We start from the raw sequence: 19,058 nt of genomic DNA on the forward strand, positions 1-19,058 counted from the left end.
GGCAGATGTGCTGTTAATTCCTGTCTCAATTGATCCCATAACAGAATCTAGAGTAATTTACTTTGGGCACATGAAAGACACAACTGCTCAAAAAGTCACCATTTAGTGAATAATGCTATCAAGTACAAGAACTAGTCATGGAAGGTGACCACAATTTAACAAACATAATATGTCACAGGAGTAACCACTCAACCACTGAACATTGCTGGTTGCAAGAGCAATAACTGAAATCACAGTACACTGTAAGTTACTCAAGTGACCTTTGCAAACAGTGATGTACCCTGTTAGATTAGATTAGATTAGATTAATACTAGTTCCATGGATCATGAATACGATATTTCGTAATGATGTGGAATGAGTCAAATTTTCCAATATATGACATAATTAAGTTAATTTAACAACTTGTTTATTTTTTGTGTTTTTTTATTTTTTTTATCTTTTATTTTTTAATATTTTTTTTCTTTTTTTCTTAATTTATATCTAAAAATTCCTCTATGGAGTAGAAGGAGTTGTCATTCAGAAATTCTTTTAATTTCTTCTTAAATACTTGTTGGTTATCTGTCAGACTTTTGATACTATTTGGTAAGTGACCAAAGACTTTAGTGCCAGTATAATTCACCCCTTTCTGTGCCAAAGTTAGATTTAATCTTGAATAGTGAAGATCATCCTTTCTCCTAGTATTGTAGTTATGCACACTGCTATTACTTTTGAATTGGGTTTGGTTGTTAATAACAAATTTCATAAGAGAGTATATATACTGAGAAGCTACTGTGAATATCCCTAGATCCTTAAATAAATGCCTGCAGGATGATCTTGGGTGGACTCCAGCTATTATTCTGATTACACGCTTTTGTGCAATAAATACTTTATTCCTCAGTGGTGAATTACCCCAAAATATGATGCCATGTGAAAGCAATGAGTGAAAATAGGCGTAGTAAGCTAATTTACTAAGATGTTTATCACCAAAATTTGCAATAACCCTAATAGCATAAGTAGCTGAACTCAAACGTTTCAGCAGATCCTCAATGTGTTTCTTTCAATTTAATCTCTCATCAATGGACACACCTAAAAATTTGGAATATTCTACCTTAGCTATATGCTTCTGATTAAGGTCTATATTTATTAATGGTGTCATACCATTCACTGTACGGAACTGTATGTACTGTGTCTTATCAAAATTCAGTGAGAGTCTGTTTACAAGGAACCACTTAGTAATTTTCTGAAAGACAGTATTGACAATTTCATCAGTTAATTCTTGTTTGTCAGGTGTGATTACTATACTTGTATCATCAGCAAAGAGAACTAACTTTGCCTCTTCATGAATATAGAATGGCAAGTCATTAATATATATTAAGAACAACAAAGGACCCAAGACTGACCCTTGTGGAACCCCATTCTTGATAGTTCCCCAGTTTGAGGAATGTGCTGATCTTTGCATGTTATGAGAACTATTTATTTCAACTTTCTGCACTCTTCCAGTTAGGTACCAATTAAACCATTTGTGCACTGTCCCACTCATGCCACAATACTTGAGCTTGTGTAGCAGAATTTCATGATTTTCACAATCAGAAGCCTTTGAGAGATCACAAAAAATCCCAATGGGTGGTGTTCGGTTATTCAGATCATTCGAAATTTGATTGGTGAAAGCATATATGGCATTTTCTGTTGAAAAACCTTTCTGGAAACCAAACTGACATTTTGTCAGTACTTCATTTTTACAGATATGTGAAGCTACTCTTGAATACATTACTTTCTCAAAAATTTAGGATAAAGCTGTTAGAAGGGAGATTGGACGGTAGAACAAACTTTTAGTATTTTGCTGGAAATGCCATCAATTCCATGTGAGTTTTTGCTTTTAAGCAAGTTTATTATTTTCCTAATTTCAGAGGGAGAAGTGGGTGAGATTTCAATTGTATCAAATTGCATAGGTATGGCCTCTTCCATTAACAGCCTAGCATCTTCTAATGAACACCTGGATCCTACTATATCCACAACATTTAGAAAACGATTATTAAAAATATTTTCAGCTTCTGACTTTTTGTTCGTAAAGTTTTCATTCAATTTTATGGTAATACTGTCTTCCTCTGCTCTTGGTTGACCTGTTTCTCTTTTAATTATTTTCCAAATTGTTTTAATTTTATTATCCGAGTTGCTGATTTCAGACATGATACACATACTCAAGTGATCACTAATGACACTACACAATATGTCATTCTGGTGACCAATGAGATCATGTCACCATCACAAAAAGCATCTAGAACTAACAGAAACATGGACACTCAACTATCGAGCAGTCCAATAGATGTTGCTGTGGTCATGCTACCATTATCCACTGCAAGTCCAGGGTGTCCATTTGTGCTGTTTACTGTTCAGCTTAGCCTGGAAAGTCAGGAGACACCAATTCAAAACAATGGCTCATTGAAGATTGATACAAACTGGTGATTCTTTCTTTTATGAGACCTTTGTAAAGATTTTGTTGAACTTCTTTGAACAAACTACTTCACAGGAGCTACACTGTCATAAAATATTTCTTCATGTTGGTAGTTAATTTTAATACTGGCAGTGAGCAAATTGCTTGAAAAGAAAGAGAAATGGAAACAATCTTGGGTAAAACCATAGATAGTGAGAAGAGCTCGAAGTGTTCACTGCGATTAGCTCCATGAGGTACAGAGAGAGTACATAAAGAACAATGAAATCATTTTAGAATGGGTGAATAAAGATTTCAATTTGCCATTATGAAAGTTGCCCCCCCCCCCCCCCCCCCCCCCGCCCCTCAATATTTACGAACAAGATACACATTTAAGAAATGTCATTACTTAATTTCATTCATTATAACTGATGTTTTTGAAAGGCCTATAACTGTCTCGTTCATGATCACATGATCAACATAATGAAACACTGCATTAATACATACATTTTCATGATTAACATGATGTCTTCTCTGAAGTTATTCTTATTATCAAGGATGAATATTTACATATGTATTTTGTAATGCTTATATGTGTAACAGTTCCCATATTCCTCTCTTTTTAAACCATGAATGCAATTTCTGCCAAAGATTGTCTCATGGTTAGGTTAAGATTCTTAGCAATAGGTGAAAGCTATACCAGCTTGCAATATAGAACTCAAACCCCACAGTGTACCATGTCATGTATTATTCCAGAAACACATGAACCAAAATATAAATCACTTTAGGAGGAATTTCTGAAGGTGGCAGTTAGAATATTTAGAATACAAATGAACACATGAGTTTCACTTTTGTATCCTACTTTTATTGACACTTGACATCCCACATCAAAATCGACTCCTTAGTCCATTTAATTTCTTCCGTACATCATCCACAGTGCAGTCACTTTCACACAGCTGATTGCTGCACCTATTTCTTTACAACATTCTAATTGCCTGTTGTGGTTTTTGTAGTGAAAATGCTTTGTGTTATCAAGAATTTTGTATTTTTCATACTTTGCAATGATCACTGTGGTGGTAGTCACATACCAAATAGATTTTGATGTCATTTTATAGGTTAAAGGCACTACAGCAAGTGAAGTGACACATATACATTAGTGAACTGAAGGCTTTTAAAGACATTGAATTACACCAAATCATAAAAAAGAGTGACATGTTTGTGACAAATCTCCAGTGTCCCATTGTTTTGAACTGCCTTCTCCCACTGTCCTGAGCAGTGATACAAGGATTAAAGTTGGGCTATTCTCCTAGGTTTTCCTTTGTAATGGAACATTTGAAAATGGAGTTAAGCATTCAATTTTCAAATGTTCCATTACAAAGGAAAACCTAGGAGAATTGCCCAAATTTAATCCTCATATCACTGAAAAGATAAATGAAGTAAGTATTAGTGTCAATAGTGTTGAGAAACAGCTGAATAAAGCTTCAGGGCCTGATGGAATCCCTGTCAGATTCTATACTAAATTTGTGGCAGAGTTAGCCCCTCTTCTAACTATAATCTATCATAGATCCCTCAAACAGGAAACTGTGCCCAGTTTTTGGAAAAAAGCACAGGTCATATTCATCTACAAGAAGGGTAGTAGAACTCTGCCCTATTTCAATCCCCATCTCATTCACTAGGCAATGGACAATAACTTTGATGTCAGTAACAGCTTTCACATACGACCAGAATTTCTTTTGGTTTTGTGGAATAAAATTTGACAATTTGCTGCTGTGCTAGTTACTGAAGGCAGCAAGCACTGCTATCTTGCGAACCAAATGCATTTCATTCCCTATGTAGCAAAAACTAGAAGTCAGAAACATGTTAGCCACTTAGGAATAAAGCTTTTAAATGCACTTCCATCTCAAATTAAAGAATTGAAAGGCAAAAATAATTTCAAGCATGAAGTAAAAAAATACTTGATGGAAAAATGCTACTACAGTGCAAATGAATACCTGTCTCAGACTGTGTATTGAAACCTGTACTTATTTTTAAAAAATTTCAGACTAATTTAATGATGTTCCCAACTTTGTAATTATGATACTTAGGAAAAATCTGTTAAATATCCGTAATACGTTTTGTGTATATCCGTAACACGTTTTGTGTATAAGGCATAGTTCATTATCTAAAACTGTTTATCGTGAGCACGTACTTTTGTTTTTTGGGTAATAAGTTCTTGTACACTACTTATGTACTATGTGTATATAATTTGTTTGCTGTTTGTATATGTTTGTCAATTTATTATGTGTATGTGTTGTTATTATCTAAAATTGTTTATCGTGAGCACGTACTTTTGTTTTTTTGGGTAATAAGTTCTTGTACACTACTTATGTACTATGTGTATGTAATTTGTTTGCTGTTTGTATATGTTTGTCAATTTATTATGTGTATGTGTTGTTATGTGTAATCAAATGACAAATCCTATATCACATGCGTGATCTATTGGATGGTAAATAAATAAAACATCTCTCTATCTCTAGGCTTACACTTTGTTTTACATCTGTTATGCAGTAATCTCTCTTTCTTTAGAGGTGTCTTTACAGTGACTGTATACCATGGAGATTCCCTCCCATTATGAGCTGTTCTACTACATACATATCTATCCAGTGCATGGTCAACTATTCTTCTCTATGTGCTCCTCCCCTGTGCTGAAACTTACAAGTTCCTCATTGAGATATGACCCTAATGATTTTTATCTAGTTTACTGAACATATATATCTTTCTGCTTGTTTTAGTTCTCCTTCGACCTTTGGTAATCATTGTTGCCACAACTGTGTCATAGTCACTAATACCAGTTTTGATGTGGATGTCTTCAAAGAGGTCAGGTCTATTTGTTGCCATTAAATCCAATAATTTTCATCATGAATAGGGTGCCTAACTATCTGTTCTAGGTAGTTTTCGGAGAAAGCATTTAGTAATGTTTCACAGGATGTCTTATCATGCCCAACACTAACAAAACTGTAATTGTTTCAATTAATTGTTGGTGGGTGATAGAAGGACCTAATTATCATTTTATGGAACTGGGAGATATTATTCACTCGGTGGAACTGGCATGTTGAGCAGCAGTTATTAGTATGCTGGGAGACATATGTGATGGTTTGCTGTTGATAAATATCATAAAGTTCCTGGCCTCCAACTGGGTGAAAGTAGCATATCCCTCCATTTTTGTTGTGTAGGCAAAGCTTCTTTGAAAAGAAGTTCTACAGTTGCCAGGAACTACTGAAGTCTTGCTCTAACACTATGCCTAGGGTATGCTAGTTGGCACTGAATACCAGTGTCAGCCAGGTGTGATGTGCTGGGTGAGTCAGAAGTGCAGCATTAGCAAGGCTCTTCTTGGCTGCAGTTAAAGCGGTGTCCATTTGGTCTATCTAAGGGACAGGGTTGTTGTCTTTTGTGTTGGGACCAGCAAGGGTGTCTGTCAGCAGTTCTTGGAGGGAAGCTGTGCCAGGGGGATGGTGGGAGATGAAGTTCAGCATTCTGAGGAACCAGCAGAGTTCTTGGAAGGTTTGTGGGTGCATAATTTCCTGAACTTTCTGAAATTTTTCAGAAAGGGGAGTCTGCACAAATCTTGTGGTCCAGAAATGTCACTTGGAAGGCACCAAAGATGCATTTGGAGTGATTAATGATGACAGCAAAATTGTTGGGCCATTGAAACACTGCTCTCAACTGGTCATGATGTCATTGATGTGAAAAAGAAAATACCACTATGTCATCAATATAGGCCGAGAATAAGGGCAAGTCACACAGCATGGTGTCAATGAATCACTTCCAGTCTTGTGCAGCATTTTGAAGGCCAAATGTCATGAAAAGCAAATCAAAGAGACAAAAGGACATGGTTGTAGCTGTCTTCAGTCTATTTTCTGTGGCAACTGGTATCTGGATGAATGCTTTTGTGAAGTCAAGGATTCTATACACTGAGGCATGGTTGAAGTCATGGAGGTTTGGGACTGGATATCTGTTCATGTTGGTGTGTGCATTAAGAGCATGATAGTCACTGCATGGTACAAGGATGAGTTCTTCTTTGGTACAAGGTGGAGATGAGAGAACTACATGTCAAATGATACGATCCTGAAGCATAATTTTGAATGTCGTTAGCAGATGCCACTGGTGTCTGGGTGGTTGCACCATGAGTGGCAGTGAGAAGCCTACTCACCAAATATGTGATAGTACCAACACATAATGGATTGGTCTTTAGGACACTGATGATGATGGCTGCATTGGCAAAGACATGATAGTGTGGGAACAGCAGCTGGTCATGCACAGACAGCAGATATTTGTGCACTGAGAACTTTTATCTAGGCCAAAAGTGCTCCAAGGCAGCGTGACATCTGTGCTCACTCACTCACAGATGCCACTGGTGTCTGGGTGGTTGCACCATGAGTGGCAGTGAGAAGCCTACTCACCAAATATGTGATAGTACCAACACATAATGGATTGGTCTTTAGGACACTGATGATGATGGCTGCATTGGCAAAGACATGATAGTGTGGGAACAGCAGCTGGTCATGCACAGACAGCAGATATTTGTGCACTGAGAACTTTTATCTAGGCCAAAAGTACCTGGAATTCCTGACTGGTCACAGTGAGTGCCAAAGTTTTGCAGTCCACTGTGTTGGTATACAGTGTAGCTGTCATGTCAGAGGCAGCTGTATAAGTGACAACATGAACTGTGCCAGAAGATGGAGCTGCAGTGAGGGTCTCAGCCACAGTGTCAGTGAGTAGTTGTCGCAGTGGAAGTGCCTGCTGAGTTGTGAGGATTGCACATGCCTGGCTAGGCAGACTGTTCAGCTATGGAGGTAGTGTAGGAGCTGTGACAGCTTCCCATCACCAGTGTCATCACCAGTATTCAGCTAATGTACAGTCTCAGATGGGGACACAGGGAGGCAGCATATGAGCTCCCTCTTCGGGTACTGTTATGGCTTAGTACATATTGGCACAGTTAGGATGTCAGTGGCATCGCACTTGGTCATCCTGACTGACAATATAAGCGTACTACGTATGCTCTTATGTTGAGCCACTGCAATGAAAGCTGGCCTCAGCCTGCACAAACCAGAGAGCTGATCACGTGGGTCAGAAAGCTGGTAGTCAAATGGTGACATGGGAGACCAGAATGTAATTTGTTGGGCAGTGATGAGGCTCTAATGTCAGCAGCAGCAGTGCAATCTGTAGGAACTGCCTCATCAGAGGTAATTGTGATGTACCTACACACACAGTAATTGATCTGTAGCAGCTCGGAAATTTCCAGTTTTGGTTAATTTACAGAGAGTACATGAAAAGACACAGCTGCTCACACAGTCAACATTTATTGAATAACTAATCACAGAAGGTAACCACATCACAAACACCATCTGTTGCACAGGTGACCACTTAAGTAACAGTACAGGGCCTGTCACAGGAGCAACCACAGAAACTTTTATCTTTTTTCTCACAATACATAATTCTACATACATTGACAATGTCAACAAACTAAATATCAGGGCATTATTTGTGTGTGCATAGAGAAATTTTTAACATTGGTCTGCAATTAAATAATTCAAACAGTAGGAAAATAATTTATTCCTTAAAAAACAGTTGGTTTTCCATGCAGTTTAATACTATACTTATTTTAGGGCACAATTGTTGCACGTTTCTGTTTGTTACTTTAGTGTCTTCTTTCACTAGCATAATTTTTTGGACAGTATACGTGGCAAAATCTATGAGGCTATTAAAATTATTAAATACGCTTTTAAAAGATATCCTGTGTTTCACTTTCATTGTATCATAAAAACTCACTGCTGCAGTATGAAGGCCCTTTTCATATAGGTCCCACCTTACAGTACTATTCCATAATCCAAAATACAGAGTCATTAGGGTCTCAGAATTAAAATATGGTGGACATTTTTTCCAAACGTGCTCAACCTCCTGCTTCTACAAAAACAGTCATCTATGTATAAACCCGAAACTTTATATCATGAATCTCATTGTAGCAGTTTCACCTGCTTAATTTATTTTGTGTGTTGTTTGTCCTTGGTGTCAATGTACTGTAGTGCTTCTGCCTCCTTTTGCTTCTTCGTTTGTTGTCCTTGGTGTCGACATACTGCATTGCTACACTGGCTGAAAAATGGCGTCTGTAATTCTGACACTGAACACTGTTAATAATGTAGCCGACAGGTGCACAGCTGGGTTTCACAGTACTTTAATTTCACTGCTCACAACCCCCTAATAATACACAGTTATATGGCCAGTGCACTATTGTTCAACTTTCGATAAGCTTCATTAATAGTTAGCAGGCAAACCTCTACGTACTGCTACAATGGTTTCCTGTTGAACATCTACAACCAGTAAAACCTAACCACAAAGTTCACAATTCTTGAAGAACAGAAAGGTACATATGGAGCAGACACTGTTATTGTTTTTACACATGGTCTAATTGTTTAACATTTATTCCACAGTTAATTTGAAGCATTGTTGTTGTTCTAATCAACACAGGTTTCTCATCTGAATCTCCGACATGGGCCGACTGTCTCATGACCAAAAATCGGGCCCTTATATATCATCACAATAAAGTTAAATTTACAGAAATTACAATTAAACTTAACTCAATAATTTAACTGTATACGTAAAAAAAAATCCGTCTTTTTACCAGTTTCTTCTACTACAAGAGGTAGGCCAAATTGCTTGTTTAAATCATGAAATTAACAAATGTAGTTATGCAAACAATACTTCTGACAAAACTGTTAATTACTTTGGAATTAATTAAGGGTTGGCTTTGCTATATATGTCAACAATAAAATTTAAGTTACGAAACAATTACTGATTTCACCCTATAACAAAAGATACTAACTAGGAATAGTCAAACCAAATTAGAAAATCAATTACATACATAAAACTAAGCACAAAATCAGATCTGGTGTTCTGTTCTTTGAAAATGAGGGCCAACCTTTTGTTTTTTTTGGAAATGCAGATTATATTCACATGTGTTAATGGTCATTAGTTCAACAATGAAAAAAACTAATTTAAGTAGGCAGATAGCAAAACAAGAGAGGAATTTAAAATATACCAGCTTGCTTCATCACATCATCATTCACAGTAATTGGTCTTTTTGGGCGATCTAGTTCAAACTTAATATTATTTGGTTTTCTATATTAATTTTTAAATTTTCAGTTAGTTAATGAGCATGTTAATTTCAGTAAAGTTTTGAATCTCTTCAATAAGGCTGAGCACACTCTTGGTACAACAGACAATAAATGTGTCATCAGCATAAATAGTGAAATTTCCTGGCAGATTAAAACTGTGTGCCCGACCGAGACTCGAACTCGGGACCTTTGCCTTTCGCGGGCAAGTGCTCTACCATCTGAGCTACCGAAGCAGAACTCACGCCATGTCCTCACAGCTTTACTTCTGCGAGTATCTCGTCTCCTACCTTCCAAACTTTACAGAAGCTCTCCTGCAAACCTTGCAGAACTAGCACTCCTGAAAGAAAGGATACTGCGGAGACATGGCTTAGCCACAGCCTGGGGGATGTTTCCAGAATGAGATTCTCATTCGTCCTCTGTTAGAATATTGCTGCGCGGTGTGGGATCCTTACCAGGTGGGACTGACGGAGGACATCGAAAGGGTGCAAAAAATGGCAGCTCGTTTTGTATTATCATGTAATAGGGGAGAGAGTGTGGCAGATATGATACGTGAGTTGGGATGGAAGTCATTAAAGCAAAGACGTTTTTCGTTGCAGTGAGATCTATTTACGAAATTTCAGTCACCAACTTTCTCTTCCGAATGCGAAAATATTTTGTTGAGCCCAACCTACATAGGTAGGAATGATCATCAAAATAAAATAAGAGAAATCAGAGCTCAAACAGAAAGGTTTAGGTGTTCGTTTTTCCCGCGCGCTGTTCGGGAGTGGAATGGTAGGGAGATAGTATGATTGTGGCTCGATGAACCCTCTGCCAAGCACTTAAATGTGTATTGCAAAGTAGTCATGTAGATGTAGATGTAGATAACACATTGCCAAGGTGCACACCCCTTCCCCTTGGCTGCATTCAGCACCCTGAAGTTTTGTTGACAATGAGATGGCTCATTGCAAGTTTATAATGCTGCATGATGGTGCCATTCACCAGCACTATAGCCCCCCTACTTGGGCCCTCACAGAGTGTTGGCCACGGCAGAAAGTACTATGGACATTTTATGACCTCACCATCCACCTGCACAGCAACACCATCTTTGTGTTGGCACACCATCCTTCTAACTGCGATGAGGTTACCGCATCACATGTGACTCTTCTGCCTTCATTCCAGATTCCCTCAGATGCCGACAAAGATCACATCACTGCCAGAATTCATGGCAGTGGGTGTCTCACCATCTCTGTGCCTGTTCACCCAGTCCATCCGACAACTCCATTCCCATGTGTGGGCCATCATCTTTGTCCTCTCTAGGGTCCATGAGCACAATAACAGTGATCTACTGAGAAAAGGTCCACCAATGCCCTACTTTGGAACCTGCCACAACATGAATGATCATGTAAGCTTGCCCTCACAGTAGAGCAGTACCGATGGGCTGCCTCCCATCTCGACTCCAACATGCTCTGGCATCACTAGCAACTCCCTTCCATCATTTTCCACACTACTGATTGGGGGGGGGGGGGGGCAGTGTCCATTTGTGGTGATCATCAATAGCAATGAAACAATGTTTAACCAGTGAAGCGTGTTGCTCTGCATGAACACTGTGCTTTGGTTTTCTGTCTTGGTGATATGCACACCTGTTATTGTTTGTGTAGTTCAGTGAATAAAGTCAGTTGCAACGAAGTGTTGCAGTATTCCTGTCTATTCTGTTACTGATAGGACAGTGAATATTATCACATGTTCATCATGAGTGGGGTTCTGAACTACCTGTTCTAGTTAGATTTCAGAGAAGGCATTTAGTAATGTTTCACAGGATTTCTTTTCACATCCAGCACAAACAAAACTATAATTATTCCAGTTGACTGCTGGATGATTAAAGTCTCCTCTGTTGATTACAGTGTGACTCAAAAACTTATGTACAAGAGCACTAAGGTTTTCTCTAAAGTTTTCGGTTACATCAGGAAGCAAGTCTGGTGGTCACTGGAAGTATCCAATTACAGTTTTATGCCCACCTCTGATACTGAGTCTTGTTCAAACAATCTTACATGCAAGTTCAATTTTGACCTCATTGGATTTGAGTTTCATATCTAGTGTGACAAATACATCACCTCCGCTTATCATTACCCTATCCTACTTACATGTAGTTAAAATTTCCTCAGAGATCTCACTGCTGTCAACTTCAAGTTTTAACTGGCTTTGTGTACCTAGTTTTATGTCAGCTTTGCAGGTTTTGAGGAGTGCTCAAACCCTGACTCTGTAGTAAATACTTTGGCAGTTAATGACTAGGATTTTAATAGTCTCACTTGTGGGTGACATTTCTTTCGATCTTACTCTGATATTTCAGGTCCCCTACATGTACCATTGGAAAGTCACCTAGTTCAAAAAAACTGCACACATAGTAAACTACTTGGATGTCAGCCCATAATGTGTAGTGCATGTGTGACCCATTTAGGGGGATCTCCCTACAGTTCTCAATCCTATGGCACAAGTCTAGCTCTAAACTGCAAGCTTTGTTGAAACTCTGCGCACAAGGCCTGTCCTATGAACCTTCTCTGCCAGTCCATGGAATGATCCAAGTATGACCTCAGAGCCCAGACCACATGCATCATTTTTTCCTATGTGCACCACAATCTACAGTTGGTTGTACCCTGTTCCCTCAATGGATACTGGGATAGTCTTTTCAACATACCGAATGAGGCCTCTAGGCATACACTCTGGGTGTTGCTTCGTGGCCATTTCTTTGAAATCTCTGGTTCAATCCTTCCACTCACCACACTTTGCAGTTGGTTGCGCTCTGTTCCCTCAATGATGTGCCTGGTGTTTTTCCAGAGTGTTGTTGCCATTTCCCTATGGGGTGCTATTATTTGCTATATGTTTGAACTGCTGACAATTAATGGATCCCTACCCTTTTGCATTTGCCTTCCCCTGATGTAGGACAAAGTGGTTTCCCAGGTGAAGAAAGTCCCACTGGCCCAGTTTCAGTGGTAGACAGAACCTCAAACCTATTGGTTAGGGGGACATATTTGGTCCTCCCTGCTCTCTGGTTCCTGTCTATCCTGTACAGGATGTCTATACCTACCATTGACATACACTCATAGTCAAATGTATGCGTGGTGATAGATCCTGTATTTCCTGCAGATGAGACATTATCCACAAGAAAGGATAGTACTGTAGATACCTTTGATACCTTTGGTATGTTTCTTGGTTTCCTTCCCAAAACACCCATTCGTAGCAGCTTCCAATAACTTGACAGTAGTCAGAGCAATTACAAACAACAGCTAACTCATCCCTGGCCTGAGAACAGCATACACAGTAGAACTACATTGTACCTCATGCAGTATTCCATAGAACAGTGAAGGAATACCGGTATTACCAGTAGCCTTTTAGAGCTGAAGCAATTCACAGACAAAACATATTATCTATAATGACAACAGAAAAACTTAGTATAAATTTTACTGTTTCTCTGTAATGTTTTTCAGGTTATGATCACTGATAAATTCAACAATGGTGTCAGTTTCAATGAATGTAGACAATATAAACCCATGTTAAATGAGAAAACTAACATGACCAAATATGTTAGTCATTTACAGTAACTGTAAATCAGAAATGCTGATTTACTACTACTTCCAAATTTTTTTCAAAAATGTACATTTGTTTCTTTAATATACACTGTAATTTGGCATGAATTATTCTTTGAATGGCAGTACTACTTATAAAATTTAATAGAGCACAAAAGTTAATTATAACTCATGCTACAGTACAAAATAACAAAATACATTTTTCATGACACAGTTTGTCAGAATTACAATATGTCATGACACACTCATCATACAATCAACACACAAAAAAATGTGTTTTAAGGCATAACAGAGTTAATTCTGTTCCATGTTCGTGTTAACTGTAAAGTCATAGGTGAGGACAGCCTTATCCAAGGACTTCCACTAGGCCTTGTGCATTTGTCTAGTTTTTCCTATTACCTTCATTGTCTAATCTCTCAAAAGTAACCAAGTCATCTATTGTATTCCTATTCCCCGTTTCACTTGTTTAATGTTCCCTTTGAAACTCTCAACAATTTCTGGTTATTTCAGGTTATCCAGATCCGGTCTTCTTAATTTCCTACCTTTTTGCAGGTTCTTCATTTGATAATCAGCATCTCATAGTCGAGTCCACATCTTCTCATGAAAATGTTTTTCAGTTTAAAATCTGTCTTCTAAATCTTTGTCTTACCATTATATAATCATTCTGAAAACTCCCATCTCTTCCATATGTATAACCTTCCTTCATGGTTATCAAATCAAATACTAGCAATAAAGTTGTGCTCAGTGTAATATTTTAACAGATTACCTCCCTTTACCTTCTTTTTGCCTGGTCCATGATCTCCTATTATTTTTTGTACCCTTATTTTACCCAGTATAGAATTCCAGTCCCCATTTAAAATTATATTATTGTGTCCTTAACCTAACAAGTAACTTCTTGTATCTCATCATACATTTTTTCGAATCTCCTCAGCATCTCATTAACTAAACAATGGAAAATACAGGATGGAATCTAACAATATTATGAAAAAGATAACAGAGATGCTGTGTCACATATAGGCACAAAAAAATATTGTCACAAAATAAGCTTTTGGCCAACAAGGCCCTTGTCAAAAATAAATGACGGACACACACACACACAAACACACACACACACACACACACACACACACACACACACACACTTTGACAAAGGCCTTTTTGGCTGAAAGCTTATTTTGTGACAGTCTATTTGTTGTGCCTAACTGCAACTCAACATCTTCGCTATATGGTGAGTAACAACTATCCTTCTCACAATACTGCTGCATCTTATTAATTAATAGAGATGTATGTTTATATAACTTTGGTCATTTAGTGTCTTCTTTTCTATACTGGATATAATAATACATTCACTTTTTGTTCATAATACTAGCACAGTTACCATTAATATTAAAAACTATTTGTGTGAACAATTATTGAAGCAGTGTAGCAGTTTGTAACAAATTATTGTGAAATACTTTAAAATTTACTTTCTTTGTCTTGGTTTAAGAATGTATAAAAACTTCCATAACGTTTCTGAAATTTCAGTACGGAGCCTTTCTTCTTATATGCTGCTCTGCAACATGTTCATGTGCCATTGGCACATGGACCCATGTTTGACAACATTACTGGGAAAGGAACATTTGCTGACACTTTACTGGAAATGGACTGGCTTGTTGGGAGGGTTGTCCAAGCTGCTATGAATCATAGCAGAAACACTTTGGTCTGGATATTAAGTAAGTTCTTTCATCTACTCTGCAGAACTTAATGATATGTTGCTGTTATTTGGGTGTAACATTTAATGCACTTTAAAAGTTTGACGTTTTCCATTTACCAATTTTTTTTACACTGAGAGATTGAACTGTACATCAAATTATGAACCAGAGTAAATATGTGGTACATACACTATAAAACTCACATAGTTAAAAAAATTAAACACTATGGTTAACCCTAATATATCCACAGTTTTGAAATGAAAACCCACATATTAATTTTTTATGAAAAAATTATTTAACTGCTTCGTTAGAACTCACCCGGGATGACACCCAGAAATTTTTAAGAAAATAATGATGATCCTAGCTTCATTCAAAACCTACGTTCACATGTTTTCAAAGTATTCTTCCACAACTGTGTGTACTTCTGCTCTCAGTGAAGGCACTCATTATACTTCTTGGGAACTTCAGTTAAAAACCTCTGTAGGCAGAATAATTACTTCTGGGATCTGAAAATCATCCCCATGTTTATTTTCCTTTTTGGTATGAAAAGATATAAAATGAGACAATGTTGAACTGTAGAATGGATACAAAAATGCTGAGACTGGGCCTGCTGAAGAAATACTTATTTTTTCGCCACCCAGTGAACATGTGTACTTTCATGGCGAAAAAACTTTTCATGGTAAGCTCCCCATTAGTCACTTACTTTTGATTTTTCAAAACACTTAATACAAAGACATACTCCTTTGATGTGATATGTGGTTAATAAGCTTCCTTCTTTTGGCGTGGTTGTGGCAATGTATTCTTTTGGAACAAAGAATATCTTTTCCATTCTTTAGGCAACACTGCTAACTGCACTTTTAGTGGATAACGATCAGTGAGAAAGTTTTAAATACATAACTCCATCATATTCTCAGGATTAAATTGGTAAAACTATGCTTTTTCATCACTTGTAATGTGGAATATAGATGGTTATCTGGAATTAAGCTTTTTAAATTATTTGTTAAAAAATATGAATGTTAAATGTTCTCTTACTAGGTCACCTTACGTGATATTCACTAATGGTAAACTTTTCTTACAAGAAAAATCTGATAAAAGATCTTAGGGAAGCCAGTAATCCCTTGAATCTTATCAGTGCACTAAATGTACTAGTCTGTGCAGAGGGATCCAATTGTCTCATTCTCCAAAAAAACTTGTTTCTTCAGTAGCATCACAATGACTGACTTCCATGTTCAAGACAATTTGTTTTCATTGTACCAATCAAAGGAGAAATACTCCCATTGTCAGGTACTATGACTCTATACAGTTACTGGCAGCAAATAACATGAATTCATAAAAATCCCATCATGAAGTAGAGACTTCAGGTATATGGAGTGATTCAGGTTGTACATTAACAGTCAGAAGCAGCCACTGTGAGCTTGTTCTGTGAAGTCTAGGAAAAAACTAATGTTAATCTATTTGTATTGATGATTATAAAAAGCACTGATAGATTGCTTTTTGCAAGTATATTATAAATAAAAGGAACTACTTCGAAAATAGAAACTACTGCTCCTCCTCTTACACTACTCAGAGCCTGTTTTTATCTACTTATTCATAAAAAGCATTTATGAAACTAGACTGATTTCAGTGACCATTATACTCTGCTAAAGCTAAAAACGTGTTAAATACGAACAATAGTGTTGACTGAAATTCACGTTCCCAAGTCCAAACATTCTCATAAATCATAGGAGAGGCTAAGAAACTACGATTTCGAATATCTTAAGATTTCCAGTTTCCTGTTTGATGCCTTCCATCAACCTTTTGATGGCTTTTGCACCAGAACATTAAACTCCATTCTGAGCCCTCGACAGGGATGCAGTCCACATGAAAATTATTTTTGCTTCTAGTATTGTGGAGGTCATATGGCTCCACAAATGAAGGGGAGGTGGGGAGAGTGGAGACAGCAGAGGAAGCACTTGCCTACACATGGGATCTGGGATGTAGACTACAGAAACATGGCAACCAGTGTATATGTTTCATACCAACACAAATAAAAAGTCTTATTTGTAATATTAAAGTTGATCTAGATCTCCAAAAGTTTGGTATGTACTGCATTATGTGGAAATGTGGCAAAGCTTAGGTGGGGCAGACTATTACAACAGTCAAGGAGAGGTGCAAGCCCCATCAGCAACACGTCCAACTAAACAACCAAACATATTTTAAATGAAAAGACTGACCTAAAAGACAAAACAATTGTTGAAAATTTCACTAGTATTTTTTTAGTAACAACACATTTCTTTGTTGTATTAATAGAGATAATACAAATCAGAAGTAGAATTACGTACATATTCTGTGATACATAACAAATAATAATCTTTGCATGTACATTAATTGACTATTGTAAAAAATACCTTATGCCGACTGCATTTATATACATATAAATCATATAACCATATTATTACACAATTATTTTGAAATATTATCACTGACATTCACTAAAAAGCATTACATACAAGGGAAGTCACCTTACAAAGATACGAAAAATCACATACTCATAAAACACCACTGTATACAGTAAGTAATGTATTACAAGAAAGGTGTGTCTTTTTTAGTACAGACACCGCCCAAAATTAGAGCAGTAAAATAAACTACTACCAATAAGCAGCTTATGTCAAACAATGAGTTATTAATATCACATCTTTACAGTTTGAGTTATCAATGAGGACTGCCTCAAATATAATCATGAAATGAAATATGATTAGACCACTGTCAAGGCGCAAATGCCATTCTGAGACAGCATAGTTAAGGAAGCTGTCAAAATGAAGATATCAGAAAACCTAATTAACAGGGGTGGAGGTTTCAGTGTAAACAAGGATTGGGTTTGAAACAAAGCATGTTTCATTCAACCAGTTAATGTGCTATAGAGAACCCTCATTACTGTGTTATTACACAGATGTACTGTATCAAACCAGGGACAATGTGGTGTAATTTTTTTCACTTAAAGGAAGTTTTTTCAGAAGATATCAAGATTTGAAGATATCGTAAAGTCATCACCATACAAAATTACAAGCATCAAAATTGAAACCAAGTAACTTTGTAGACCATTTGTCCATAATTCTGGGAAAGTGATTAGTTCAGCTCAAATGTCCATAATTCAAAAGTTATTAATAATTAAGATAAAATTTCAAGACGCAAACTGCTTTATAACTTGAAATATTTTTAAATTCTGTTTTGATAATATTGTAGCCAAAACTTTTCTGGCCACCGTGATGTTCTCATATTTCATATATATTTAGATTCATAAAGGAAATGTTTACAATTGAAACTTTTGTGAAATAAGTTATAAATAGTGGTTCTCTTAGAACCCAGAGAATTTTATTGAACATGAAAGTTATGGTATCATTATGATACAAAAAGTAGCATTTCATTTTTCCGTAAATCACAAGGATACAAAACACTGTGCACATGAAGTAAATGATCTTTAAAAATTGGAATGGTTACCTCTTTTGTATAATTAGTTATTGTAGCATTCTCTTGTAAAGTACAAAGCCAAAGAGTGAAATTATAAATAACAATTGTCAGACATGAGTTGGGAGGAGGTAGCAGTAGTTAACTGAAATTCAGGTCCAGTCTAGTACAGTTATAGTCAGTCAAGAGCATGGGCTATGCTGAAAGCCTATGTGAAGTGTACTGTGCAGAGATACTGAATGAGCAGGAACTATGGTCAGTAGTGCAAAAATCATATAGTACTAGGTAGAGACAACTTTAACCTACCAAGTATAGACTGGGATTTGTATGGATTCATTGCATGAGAAAGGGGGAGGGGGGTGGTGTTTAATTCATCAGCCCACATACAATGCAAATATCTTAGACCATGTAGTTACAAATAGGCCGGACATTAATGACAACGTCAGTATAGAGATGGGGATTAGTGGTCATGATGTCATTATAGCAGCTACAGTTACAAAAAGTTAATAAATCAGGCAAGAAGGCTAGGACAGTTTTTCTGCTAGAAAGAGCAGATAAAAAGCTGTTAACATCTCACTTGGACAGTGAACTGACATCACTTAGTTCCAGTAAGAGGGATGTAGGGAATTATGGGCAAAGTTTGAACAGATTGTAAATCATGGGATGGATGGTTATGTGCCTATTAAGCGGATTAAGGATGCTGAGGAAGCAGAGGCTGTTTCACTCTCAGTTCAAAAGAGAATGTACAAATAATGACAAGCAAAGATTGGTAGAGATTTGCATGTCTTTGAAAAGATCTATGTGC

General features: G+C 37.0%; 1 protein-coding gene across 1 annotated transcript in view; it reads left to right on the plus strand.

The window, feature by feature from the left end:
- Window positions 1-19,058, plus strand: part of LOC126236524 (arylsulfatase G-like) — a 98,811-nt gene that overhangs the window by 48,505 nt on the left and 31,248 nt on the right. Inside the window, exon 6 of the mRNA XM_049945890.1 lies at window positions 14,643-14,830. Within this exon, the coding sequence (XP_049801847.1) occupies window positions 14,643-14,830 (188 nt within the window). The remainder of the gene's footprint in view (window positions 1-14,642; window positions 14,831-19,058) is intronic.

The sequence above is a fragment of the Schistocerca nitens genome, chromosome 2, assembly GCF_023898315.1.
Source record: "Schistocerca nitens isolate TAMUIC-IGC-003100 chromosome 2, iqSchNite1.1, whole genome shotgun sequence".
Lineage (NCBI taxonomy): Eukaryota > Metazoa > Arthropoda > Insecta > Orthoptera > Acrididae > Schistocerca > Schistocerca nitens.